A 13,970-nucleotide genomic window follows, 5' to 3' on the forward strand; every position below is an offset into this window, starting at 1 on the left:
TATATTTGTTGTGTGGTCTAAATCTGGGCTGGACAGAAAGGAGTTGCAGAGCAACCATGGAAGTCAGGCAGAGCAAGTCAGGAGGGTACTGGGAGAGCTGCAGGACTGAAGGAAGAAACAGAGACTGCTAAGACATCCTCCTACCCAGTTCATTTCCAAAGATTTGTCGGCTCATCCTTGAGAAGATTTTATTTTATTTATTAAAGTCATATATTCCATAGGGAGAGAAATATTATTGCCTTAAAATACTTTGTATTGACTTTTATGTAATTTGTTTGGCCTTTAAATTTTTTTTGTAACTCATTTATATATTCGGATGTGAGTTTTGTAATCTAGTTTTAACATAATTTAAATTTTACAAAAGGTTGTTTGGTTGTGTTGTCACATTTAATATTATAGAGACTGTGAAGAACAAAAGTAAAGTTTTAGATTTTTTTTCCCACTGTTTTTTCCTTTGCATCCAAACATTATTAGCCAGCAGGAATACTGCATTGAAAAGCTAGAAAACATTAGGATACATAAAAACTAAATCTCAATTTAAAAAATTTTCTCAATTTTTATATGATTATGCCTAGTTGACCCTGTTGTAGTTTTACTTCTAGGATAAAATAGGTAGATAGAACATATGCTACGTGGAAGAGTAGCTGTAGATAGGTGTATTTTTGTTCAGGTATAGATTTTTAACATACATGAGATTTACTATAAAATAAAGACAGCTCAAAGTAAAATATCATTTTCAGTACTATTTTTGAAAATACTGAAATATCTGGTCATTATCAAATTTCATCAGAAATTTTTTTCTTGGTTCTTTTTCTATAAATTTCTATTAAATTGTTTTGGAAATAAAGTAGAGGAAGAAGGAATAGAATGAACTTATTTTTTATGAGAAGCAGATGGGAGGGGATTATTTATCAGGGTAGTTTTGTAGCACAAATAGCATTTCAAGCCTTTAAATGGTGATGAAATATTTTCTACTCTAAACTCCTCAATTAATGTCTACCGAAATAGTTTTATTTTATAAAATATATATGCAGAGTATAGCAGTGAATAATTTTGAGCAAATATTTACCAACATTAAATTTAAATTAATAATGGTTAAACTTTAATTTTTTTTCTTTTACATTTTTAGATGTTGGATGTTTACAGTCTAATTTCTTTTGACAATCCAGATGGTGGAGTTTGGAAGCAAGGATTTGACATTACTTATGAATCTAATGAATGGGACACTGAACCCCTTCAAGTCTTTGTGGTGCCTCATTCCCATAACGACCCAGGTAAAATTTGCACCTCAAAAAAACCAGGAGGTTATTAAGTTCCTTTAGGCCTAGAGTCTTTCAATGAGAGTCTGGTAGAGGCCACTTCTCAAATTTTTGAGACATTATTCTCTGACTTTTAACATTAATGTATTCCTTTTATGTGTCATTATGTTTTAGTGTTCTCATTTTATCAATTTATGTGCCATTCAAGGATAGTATCTGTGCAGTATGAAGTGGTAATAAACAAAAAAGAAGGGCTTGCCTTTGGAAGAAAAACGGTATATACTTTTAAGAGACTGATTGTTGATTTTAGTAACTTTTTGTAAAATGTTGCATGGGAGAATTATTTCATGTCTATGAAGTCTACCTTTAAAAGAGGCAGAATACTCATGGGAAAGTTTGAATCTTTAAAATAGAGAAGCAGTATTAAATGGTTTAAGAACCTTGGTGTTGATTGGTTTCAGGCACATACGAATGTGAGTCTCAGCTCTCTGTATTTATCAGTGTTAGGCAACTTTAGGCAAGTTACTTTATCCCTCTGAGACCAAATTTTTTCCCTGGTAAAATGAGGATAATAGTATCTGTTTCAGTAGGGTGAAAAGTAAAAGAATCATGTATGGCACAACAGTAGCTGCTGTCATTATTGTTACTACATATGATGGCGTTTATTTACAGGGGCCATAGATTTCCCCGCCTCCCGCTCCCCCCTCACCCGCCAAGATTAGGGAAAATTGTTTCGATTGTAATGGAACATAGGATTTGATATACGTCTTTGTTGGTTTGAGTACACAGGCACAGATAATTTAGTTGCCGCGTTTTTTGTTTTTTGTGGAGGTTGAGTGGGGGGTGTATTTCTAAAGACTTATTTTGAAAGAGTGTGTTACTTTTCTTAATATCTTGATTTCATGATTACTGTCAGAAGCACTAGTAACCTAATAATTTGAAGGTTTTTTTCTTTGCTTCCAACATTCATTTATCTTCTACTTACATTTTTTCCCCATTAGTTTATTGGCAGATATTCCTATTTTTCTATTTCTAAGACAATAAAACATGTTACTTTAGGTCTGGACACATGATTTAGTGAAGCATTTTTTTTGTGTGTGTGTGCTGCTTTTGGGTGTGAGATGTCGTCTGTGAGCTTAGATATTGAAATGCTTGAATTTCTAGACTACTTCAATATTTAGTATGCACTGACATGTAAAGTGTATGAAATCAATATTCTGGAAATTTATGATGAGCAATTACTGCACATCAGCTTCTGACTTGATTTCCCTATCTTTGATCTTAATGTCTTTATCTTTTCCTACAAATACCTGTTGGTGTTATGTTTTCCTCATATATATTTTAGATTGTCTTTCTCCTTAATCTTAGCCTGTACCTTTTAAATCCAAACTCAGGGAAGGCTGGGCATCATGGAAAGACTTCAGGGATTTGGAGCCAGGCAGAATGAGGCTGGTATCTTGGCTCTGCTGTGTATTGCCTGTGTGTCCTTGGGCACATTGGTTTGTATATCTGTAAAATGGAGATCATACAGGTGGAGTAGCATCTTAAGCCAGGGTTAGTTATAAAGTAATTATAAAAGGTGATGAAAATTACATCTAATCCAGATTTCTTTGCTATTTATTCACTTGAGTACAGATTAGTTAGTACATTTGCATTTAGGGGATGCATATGAAAAACACATATCTTTGATTACTTGACTCACACTCAGTGAGGTGAGGTGCTCACACTTAATGTAGGCTCTAGACAGCTTACGGCACTGCAGATTTTTTTTCTCTATAAATCTCAATCACTGTTGAATATTCAATTATTGAGTGAAATGGTGAAAGAGCCACTTGTAATATCTAAATTGTTCTCTCTTCGCTTTCTGCCAATCACATTTAGTTTAATTCTTGTTACTTAATTGGGAGAGTGATGTGATTCCATAGTATAATCTTCCTTGTAGGCTTAAAAATATACTTCTAAGTATGTCTTGTGAGTCTTCCTCATATGACGCCCACTTCTTCCTTTTTCTTGATTTTTTTAAAAGACCTTTATTCTGTCCCTTTTTCTGCCATTTTTAATTCTCACCAATCTCATTTCTTGTTATTCCATACATGGGCTTTTAACTATAATAATAAAATCTATGGTTTACCAGGCAGAGTGCCAGATGTTTTACAAACATTTAGTGCATACCCATGAAGGTTAGTGCCGTGATTCACGATGAAGGTGTTACCAGGTTACACAGCTAACAAGGGGCACCAGAATACTTTCCTGACAATTTACCTGGATCTCCCACTAAAGTAAATTCTAGTGGCAAAGAACATATGCTTCCTATTAAACACACTCTCCTCGTGGCCTAGCAGAACACTTGGCATATAGAATAATTGCCAAAAAGATAAGGCCTCTTTGACCTTTCTCGAAGCCCCTCCGCCACATACTCATACTACACACACACACCTCCGCACTTGCAGGTCTTCGCAGATGTAAACATTTACAGCACTTTTACTTGGTCTCCTCACTAGAATGTTAGCTCATTAAGGGCCAGAACTTTGTTTTATTCACTGCTGTGTTGGGAATGCCTAGAATCATAACTGGCACATAGTACTGAGTCATTAAGAGTTTGGCTAAATAAGTTAATGAGCTAATGAATCTGACTCTTCAAACTAGGATGAAACATTTGACTTATTCCTTGGCCTAGGCTTTTCTTTTAAGTTCCCTCCTTCCTGATGGCTACTTATTTCTACTCTAAAACAAATAAACAAAAAACTTATTTAAATTACTCTTTTGTAATTTTGTATACTAGAAACAGGCCGTAATAAGCTCTTTGAGGGCAAGATGGCTCTTGATTTTTAGACTTTTTTTTTGTTGTTTGCATTACTATTCCTGCTTAGTTAGTAGGTCATCTCCTGAGTAGACATCCCTAATAAGTATTCCTGACTGTAATCTCTTTCGGTATCCTAGTTATTGCTGAATCTTTTTGTCTTAGTAAAAGATGTTAATGACCCTGACTCTCACACCCTTCTCCACTTGGAAAAAATAATTGTCAGAAACAAACCTTTTAAAACTACAGTGATTTTTGCTGTCAAGCAAAATGCTAGAGAGAAGAATCCACTGACTTAATAATTTTCACTATTCCTTAACAAAAGTAAAATATTGGCAAACTAAATTATTCTGTGAAAACCTGAGTTATTCACATCATGAAAAACCATTCATTTTAATAGAGGAAAAAGAGAAAGATGTGTTCATATACGCTCCAAGTCAAAATGTGACTCTGTAATGGGAAATCTTTGTATAATACTCCTAAATGAATGTGAAGTTAGGCAGTGTTCTTTCTAAATGAGATTTATAGAGAGATTTGTTTGCATTTTCTGCAGCAACAATTTAAAACGAGCTTTAGCTTAGTAGTTTGTTTCACTGGTGGATTTTTGTCTATTGGGGATAGAAATATTTGAAACAGATTTTTAAAAAATTGTTGTATTTAGTTCCCCAACTTTGTGAATTTATGTTGCTGTGTTTTTCTGTATATAGATATCTTTCTTTTTGGACTGAGTTGGTAATATCTCTCAAGAAAAGGTAAATTTCACAATATGTTGGTATCTTAATAAAATTCCAAATTATGTTACAGTCTGAAAACATGTAACAATTGTCATAAAATATTTAAGTGTTTTACATGAGTACAGACTGAATTGGAAAAGAATTGTGAAGTAAATGCTGATAACTTTGTACTGTTATGCTTTTGAAAGTTTTGAATCATAGACCATGAAATTAAATGTTAGTTGATTGATACATGTTCATGTTGTATTTAATAAGCTGATTAAAACACAATTACAGCACTTTTGTATCTACAATCTTAATTCTTTGCTTCCCACTAGTTAAACTGCTGAACTATTTGGTTAATTTTACTTCAAATAAATCACAGTGTGTGAAGAGAAGATAAGGTATACTAAATGGAAGGTTGGACAGCATATTGTTAGTTAAGCAATTTGTGAAATGAACATTAGAAAATAATCCCACTTGTGGTATGACTCTAAAATAGTAGGAAGACCTAGGCCCAAGAGTTACACTGGAAAATAATTTTCTTTTGTGCATTTACAATTCTTTTGCAGAAATTTTTATTGACTCAGTTCAGCTTTTTTTGTGTATAAAATTAGGAGACAGATGTTTGCATTTAGTATTATGATAATTATGTATCCTTTAAAAAAAGTTTGTAAAAAAAGAATAAAAACATGAGGAAATCAGTGTAATGTTTTCAGATATTTCCAAGTATAGTTAGAATTTGAAAATAGTTCTGGTCAGCCATAGTTGGCTAATGTCTCTATCAGGGGTGTCCAATCTTTTGGCTTCCCTGGGCCACATTGGAATAAGAATTGTCTTGGGCCACACATAAAATACACTAACACTAACAATAGGTGATGAGCTAAAAAATAAAATCGCAAAAAAATTTAATAATATTTTAAGAAAGTTTACAAATTCATATTGAGGCTCATTCAAAGCCATCCTGGGCCACATGCAGCTCATGGGCCGCAGGTTGGACAAACTTGATGAAAGGTGGTGGAGACTTAGAAGTCTGGTTGCTAACGGAACTTTACTGATCAGAATGAGACGGTCATCAGAAGGAGAAGTTGTATGTGAACACTGTTTGGGGACTACTTTATTTGGTATAGCTACTGCAGGATAAAGTGGATTCTTTGGTTTTGACTGCCATAATGGGAAATTTTAGTTTCTGGAGCTAAAATAGTATGAGGAACGACTGAGATCTGGCATTTATTGCCTGTCCCGCGTCAGGTGAGTGACAGCTCTTTGTTACTTTTTACTTTGTGTAATTCTTTAACCCTGAAAAGTGGTAAATTAAGCCACATTTAACAGGTGAGGGCAGTGAGGCTAAGTTAGGGTATAGTAATTTGTTCAAAGTCAGTTAATTTAATTATACATTCTCAGAGGTTGGTGAATTGAAGCTCAGGATTGCCTGATTGTAAAATCTGTGTTTTTTCCATTTACGTCTTTTTATTGCCTCTTAAGATACTTTATTTAGTTAAAATTATTCTGTTCCTTTTCTTCTTGTGTTGTAGGCATTAGCCAATTTAACACATTTATCTGGACTTTGGATTGTTAATAGAGTTGTCAGATTTAGCAAACAAAAATATAAAATACTCAGTTAAACTTGAATTTTCAATAACAATGAATAGTTTGTGTGCGTGTGTGTGTCCCAAATATCACATGCAGCATGCTTATACTAAACATTTATTTGTTGTTTATCTGAAATTCAAATTCAACTTCACTCTGCATTTTATCTGACAACCTTAATTGTGAAGAAAATTGTAGCACTTAAGAGTTAAATGGCTCTATATGGCTATCTAGAATTCTGTTTTTAGAGATCTCTAAAATATGTGTGTTGAGATTCCTTTTTAGAGGAAGAATAGATGGTTTGGTCTCTCATTGGACTTTATTCTTTGAGGAGCACATATGTTAAGCAGCTGCTGAGAAATGTAGATGATCATTAAATAGCTCCTCTTTCTCCTAATTTCAGTTACCTTTGTCTATCTTTCAAGCCTGGGTGCTTCAAAACTCTCCAGTGCCCTGGTAATACAAATAATTACTAGCACTTAGGGAATTATTATGTTCTGTGCACTATTCTAGGCATTTTACATATATCACATCCATTACTCCTTTCAGCAACTTTATGACAGAGTCCTGTAGTTACCCTCACTTCATGGGAGAAGTGGCAGGAGAGAGCATAAGTGATCTGTTCATGGCAGGTCTAGGTTTGAAATCAAGTGATCTTTTTCTAGAACCAGGACTTGTAACAGTTTTTAATATATTGCCTTTTGTGGATAATTCTGAAACCACAGGCTGAGCATATAGGAGGAAAGTCTTTTAAGTATTTCCAAGCCAAATGTCAACTACTTTAGTATTATTAATCATAAAAAAGATTTTTTTCAACTGTCTTGCAAAAGTGGACATCTCACTGCAGTATCTCCTATCCTCCTTTTCCTTCTGATTTTTCTGGTTTGTCTTTATTGAAATGAATGTCTCTGTCCTTAAATACTACATTAGTACATGAAATGGTGAGTGGTTTTCCTCATTACCACATTTTCTACAATTAGAAAGTGATTTACAAGCAATATTTTCTAGCTTTTGTTTTGTTTTTTGAGATGGAGTCTTGCTCTGTTGCCCAGACTGGAGTGCAGTGGCGTGATCTTGGTTCACTGCAACCTCTGCCTCCCAGGTTCAAGCAATTCTCCTGCCTCAGCCACCTGAGTAGCTGGGATTACAGGCACACGCCACAGTGCCCAGCTAATTTTTTTTGTATTTTTAGTAGAGACGGCGTTTCACCATGTTGGCCAGGCTGGTCTTGAACTCCTGACCTCAGTGATCCGTCCGCCTTGGTCTCCCAAAGTGCTGGGATTACAGACTTGAGCCACCACACTCGGCAATATTTTCCAGCCTTTAAGTTGGTTTCTTTTAGAAACTTTGATAATTTGCCCAGTATTTGTCTAAAGCTAAGTAGCCCCCTCATGTACCCTAAGAGGAACCCACCAAAGAAAGTCACTTTTCCTTCTCACAGTGTCTCTCATATTTTAGATAGTTTTCTCATTATTTCAAATAACCAAGCTCTGTTGGGGAAGACTTACTATGCCTGAAGTATTGTCAGTGTTAGATGCTCATAGATGGGATCATTAATAAGGGAGGGGAAAAGCTTTAGCACAGATTTAGAAATTATCCTAAATTTTGCAGCTATGAGGTAACAAAGTATGCAGGTCTTCTAAGGGGCACTTAGAAAAGCAATATAATAAGGGGTCACAGTTGGACACTGTATGTATACAGCTGCAGGATGAACAAAACGCCTGCTGTCCAAACAGTAATGCAGATAGGTTTTTTTGTGTGGGGTAAAATTTCGTATGGATTCAAAAAATGATCTTTCTCAAACAACCTCATTGAATTAAAGCTGATATGCTTAGAAAACTATTAAATGACACTGAATCAACTGGGAAAAACAGGTTAGATTATTTTGGAAACCTGCGTTCAAAATCATTTAGAGGCATCAGCAGGTTTCTAGGTTTTCCGAATCTCATAGGTCTCAGGAATCCTTAACTTCATCTGTGACTGTCTGCTTACCCTCTCTTGGAAACTTAGTCGATTACTAAGTTCTCTTCATTTTGTCTCCTTGACCTCTTATTTCCCTCTGTTTATTTCCACTGCAGTCCATAACCATTTTTTACAGAATTTTGCAGTGGTCTCATTTTCTGTTTCTTTCCTTCTACTTTGCCTTCTTAGTCTTCACACTCTTAGTACAGTTATTTTTGAAAGCGCAGGTCAGAAAACCCTCACGTCCTCTCTCCAAAGTTCTCTGTAAGAAACAGGAATGGTTTAGAAGGTTTTCAATAATCTGTCTCCCACTTCTATTTTTATATTTATTTCTCACCATGTTTGCATCATGTACCCTGCAATGCAGCCATACTCAACTTCCTGTCTTTTCCATATGCTCTTCCCTCTATTTGGAACTACCACCCTTTTTCTCTCTCCAGATGATGACTAATCTAAGAATCTTTCTTCTTTTCTTTTGGTAAGACTTTACCATTTCTTTATTTCCATGGCATTTTGTTCATATTTTCACTGTAGAATCTGTTTTCATTTAGCTTTGCTTTATTGCTTTGCCCTTATTAGATGCAAGGTACGTGTTTGAATGAATAAATCAGAACATTAATTAAAACTCTTTCACAGTTTATCAGGGAGGAAAAGCAAGCCTAACTTATAATAGAAATGTTGGAATTAAAATTAATCAGCAGCATATTTGAGTAATAGTAATACCATTTAAGATTGTATGTTACCCTTTAAGTATATGACTAGAAGTTGCAGTTGAATATTGAAGGATTACCGAGTGATGGAAGAAACCTGTTTGTCATTTGTTCCTAGAAAATAACTTAAATGCTAGATGAGAACAATAGACACTGAGGATTCTGAAAAGAGGGAGAGAGGGAAGGGGGAAAGGGTTGAAAAACTACCTGTTGGGTACTGTGTTCACTGTTTGGGTGATGGGATCAATAGAAGCCCGAACCTCAACATCATGCAATATACCATGGAACAAACCTGCAAATATACCTCTTGAATCTAAAATTTAATAAAAGAGAATAAATTATTAGAACAAAGGATATTTCTGTTTTTAATGAACTTTATTTTAAAATTTGAGAATATTTATCACATTGAAATGGAAAAAAATCTTAAGGCTTAAGTTGCATGTGTTAATTGTTTATTACCAATGTATTATTTATCTGGATGTAATTTTTTTTTTCAAAAACTTCTCATGTTTTCCTGAAGGTTGGTGCTTATTTAACTTTTGAGTGGAATTAATATACTTTAAAAATCATTATTAATAAAAATAAAAATAAAAGAAAAAATCATTATAGCAATTAAAACCATAGCAGTGTAACAGTACTTTGTGGAGCGGGGTGCCTTCTTAGGGATGGGTGTTTTAATCATCCTAGGGCTGACAGATCCTCTTAAAATGTAAATATTTTGGAAACTTAAAAATATTGGACAATGATTATTAGGTATCAGAACAGAGAGGGAACATATTAAAGCTAATAGTGTTGTATCATTTTATCTTTAGTTTCATTTCTAGTTGAAGTAATAAATTTGCATTTGTACTTTTTTCCCAGAGCTTTTGGCTATACCTTTCATTCATCGTATCAAGTACTTATTGAACTCTTGCTTTTATATGTTTGCATTTTAAACATACTAGATTAAGTTTGAGTGGCAGTGTGTGCTCAGACCTGCTTCTAAAATTTGCAAGATCTGGGGCAAAGTACACAGAGGCCCACATACCCTGTGTTTAAACATTTAAAAGTTATAAATCAAAGTAATAAATTACTAAAGAAAAATAGGTCTTCTCCTCTTGCCTGGAGAAGTAGCTCAGTGATCTGGAAGACCAAATGTAGGTTTAGATTGCTGTAGCTCTGGGGAGAGCTAGCCTGTGGGGCAGGCCAACTGCCTTCTCCTCCCCGTCCTGGCCGTGTGCCAAACCAGGAAGGACCTTGCCTGAAGAGATCCTGGTGCCAGGTCTACATCCCTACAAACTACAGCCTCTTGGCCACTGTTTAGGCTAGAGAGGTTCCCATTTGTTAGGGTTAAGTGCCCTGATGGGGAAAGACTTACAAGAGTCCCAGTAGGCTTCCAGTTTGGAGCTGTTTAGACAGATTTCTGGACCCTGGTACTCAGAAGGGCAGGGCAGGCTCTGGGTCAGTTTGTCCTGTGGATTTATCCAATTGAAAGGGGTGTAGTCAGAAGAATAGGGAGGTCCTTTTAAAGTCCAGGGCTCAGGGCCAGGTACCTCTTGCCCAGGTCCTCATGGTGGTACTTACTATGTGCCCTTGGACCTAATAAAACTAAATGTTCCTGTAAGAGCATCAGAACTCCGCATAGTCTCTAGATTTCCAACCTATGGCTGGGAGCTCAAAATTTAAAAATTAAATTGTGATTTGTCTGTGAACAGTTACTAGGTACTTAATTGTTTATAGACATTGAATATAGGCAATAGAGTTTCCAGCTTTATTAGCTGTTTTTTATTTTAGAACTTAAAAAAAATAATTAAATAGTGGTATCGAATTTGGGTTTATGCTTGCTTTGTGGAACTTGTAATTATGCACTCTTTGTTTTAAATATTTCCCCACTTATTTAAAATAGCTATTAGCTTTTTTATGGGTAGTAATAGTGTTAGAATGGAAAATAATAAATTGAAAGGTATTCTTAATGCTGTTCTAGTCCTGGTTCAATTTTCAAGTATATTCAACAGAAAGAAAAAAAGCTGTGAATTGACCACTTAAGTAAATCAGTTTGCAACTCAGTGTCCTAAGATTATTAAATCTAGAGGTAGGAATATAATTTTATGTCATGAAAATTCATCCCCTACCACTTTTTGTAAAATACTATATTTCTGGTTGGTCTCATGATAATATACAATTGTAGTTTTTACAGTAATTTTGAAAACGAAAGAACCAATTCAGTGTAAAAGGGAATACTTGATTACTCTATTGTATAAAAACAATAAAAGCTAATTTACTGTTATATTACTCAGTACTGAAAGCTGCAAGAGGCTATCTTTCAGTTCATTCTTCATTAATTATGCTGTATGGTGGTGATATTAGTATGAGTTTTATGGAAGGCTTTCAGGTTGACATCTCTGAGCTTGTATTTTGGCTCACGTGAATGTCTTTACCGTATTTTCCTTATGATTGTTGAGGGGTGAATGAAGTGCTGCAGGCAAAATGGACTAATCAGTCACTGTGATTCCTCTATGAAAACTCCCATGATAAACTCTTTTTTGAAATGGCCTTAGTTCATTCATCACAGATTATAAATGTTGAAAATAAATTGTTGTGATTAATAAAAAACACACAAAAAAACTTTTACTTATCAATCTTCATAAAGACTAACCCTTAAAAATTTGCCTTTTATGCTAGATTACTGGAGTTTTAGTATCAAATTAATTTGGAGGCATTTCACTATTTATAGTTCTTTAGCTAGTAGCCAGATAATTAGGAATTAGTTTGAACCTTAAAATTTAGGTAAAAGGTATTATGTGATATCTTAAAGACGATAATTCTAACAGAACCATTTCATTTACATGGTCCTTGTTGCACGTGTATAATAAAAGCATGGTACAGAAATAGATTTAGTTACGTACATTTGAATTTAGCTCAGTTTGGCAATAAGTAGGTAGATAGGGTATGTTCAGTTAAATATTATGTTGGTATTTGATAAAATAAATTCTTCCCACATTGCAATCTTTATTTCTTGGATGGTAATGATGCTGATTTGTTCTAGGACTGAAGAAGTTTGCTAGGGCTGCCATAGCAAAGTACCAGACTAAGTGGCTTAAACAACAGAAATTTGTTTTTTCACAGTTCTGGAGTCTAGTGTCCAAGATCAAGGTGTTGGCAGAGTTGGTTTCTTTTGAGGTCGTTTCTCCTTGGCTTGTTGATGGCTGTTTTCTCCTTGTGTTTTTGCATGGTCTTCCTTGTGTATCTGTGTTCTAATCTCCTTTTCTTATAAGTACATCAATAGTTATATAGGATTAGGGCCTATCTTCATGACCACATTTTACCTTAATTACCTCTTTAAAGACCTGTCTCCAAATGCAGTCACCTTCTGAGGTAGTGAGACTTCGGCATATGACACAGATCTGTCCATAACAAGGGCATAGGGTGAATTCAGTGGAAACTGAAATTTTGGGTAACCAATATATGTTTAAAATGTGGAGCAGTTTATGTAAGTGTTTTAATTGTCTGCTTTACAAATTAGGTGTTCAGAATATTTTTTATTTCCCCTTTACCTAGTTTAATTGTACAGATATGGGAAAGGGCAATTAAAGACTGATGATGATATCAGTTCTGAGCACTTGATGTTTTTTAACTTGGTGGTGTTAGTATGGTCATCCGGGAGTTAGGGCATCCTGTTTAATGGTTGATTGAGTTTTCTGGGCTATTCCCTGGGAATCCAGAGGTGGATCCTGGCTCAGTGCTCTGGGGGCAGTGCTCCAGGTTAGTACTTTGGTGAAGCTAGGTGGGATTCTTTGCAGACCACTATTTAATGAAATATCTTTGAGGTTTTAAAAATAGACACAGGCTTTTTTAGTTAAATGTGGAAAAAACTGAAGTATCCAGGAAGTGTTCTTCGGTGTCAAACCAGGTTAAAAGTGCCCCAGATGAAGAAAGTCCTATAAAGACTATTTGACAGTGTATTTCTGTTTGGTCCCATAGCTTCATACTTGCCACATTGTAGGTGCTCAGTAAGTAATTGTAGGATGAATGAGTAGATTTCAATTAAAGCAAGAGGAACAAATAAGTCATAGCTGCAGTGCTCTTTTCAAAAGCTCATATTCACATCATCAGAATAGTTTTGTCTTCTCTGCCCTGGCAGGCTTTTGTTTTTTATTTATTTTTTTGCCAGCAAATACAGTATACATATTAATTGAACTATATACAGATAAGAAACAGCCATTTGGACCCCCTTATTTTTAATTCTCTCACATGTAAGTTTGGAAACAATAGACCAATAGTTCAGCTGGGATATATAGAAACTTCTCCCTATAAGGTTTTTTAGATAGGAACAGGTTATTTTTTAGGGAGTCTACTTTGCCTGCCACCAGTAGGTGCAATTAGGTGGCTGTGTATGCTTTTGCTTGGCCATCTTAGTAGTCTGCCTTGTGGTGCTATGTTTGGACCTGTTGGTGTTAAAAAATTTTATGTTTCTTATAGCCAAATTGCAATTAATTTTAGATAAAATTTCCAGGATATTTGGAAAATATAGGAAAAAACAGAGAACCAAGCTGTCAACATCTGTAATTCTCTGTTTGAAAAATTTTACCTATTATGCGTTTGCATTTGTTGTTTGATTAGTGTTACTTTGTGCTTCTAAGGAATTGAATAATGAACAGCTTTTGGGAACAAATACCTGTATTTTTGCAGAATTCTACTTCTCAGTATTCATATTTATGCTGTAATTACCTTATTGATCTGCTGCAAGCTTTTAGGTATAGTGTATACTTGCGATCTCTTTCTTCTTAGTTTAACTTATTTAATGGGTGAAGAATTTTAGACGTGGCATGAGAGGATAAAATTTGGATCGTATATTTTGAGAACAGTACTGCCAACTTGTTAACACTGTTTAGATTTTTAAAATTCAAAAAAAATTCCTTAAACTAGAGATAAAAAATTGAATTAGATGCTATAATTG

General features: G+C 34.7%; 1 protein-coding gene across 1 annotated transcript in view; it reads left to right on the top strand.

Annotated features, from left to right (window-relative positions):
* The window catches only part of MAN2A1 (mannosidase, alpha, class 2A, member 1), a 162,313-nt gene that overhangs the window by 13,999 nt on the left and 134,344 nt on the right, over positions 1 to 13,970 (top strand). Inside the window, exon 3 of the mRNA XM_011998208.1 lies at positions 1,130 to 1,274. Within this exon, the coding sequence (XP_011853598.1) occupies positions 1,130 to 1,274 (145 nt within the window). The remainder of the gene's footprint in view (positions 1 to 1,129; positions 1,275 to 13,970) is intronic.

Source organism: Mandrillus leucophaeus, unplaced genomic scaffold (genome assembly GCF_000951045.1).
Source record: "Mandrillus leucophaeus isolate KB7577 unplaced genomic scaffold, Mleu.le_1.0 Scaffold560, whole genome shotgun sequence".
In the NCBI taxonomy this organism is placed as follows: domain Eukaryota; kingdom Metazoa; phylum Chordata; class Mammalia; order Primates; family Cercopithecidae; genus Mandrillus; species Mandrillus leucophaeus.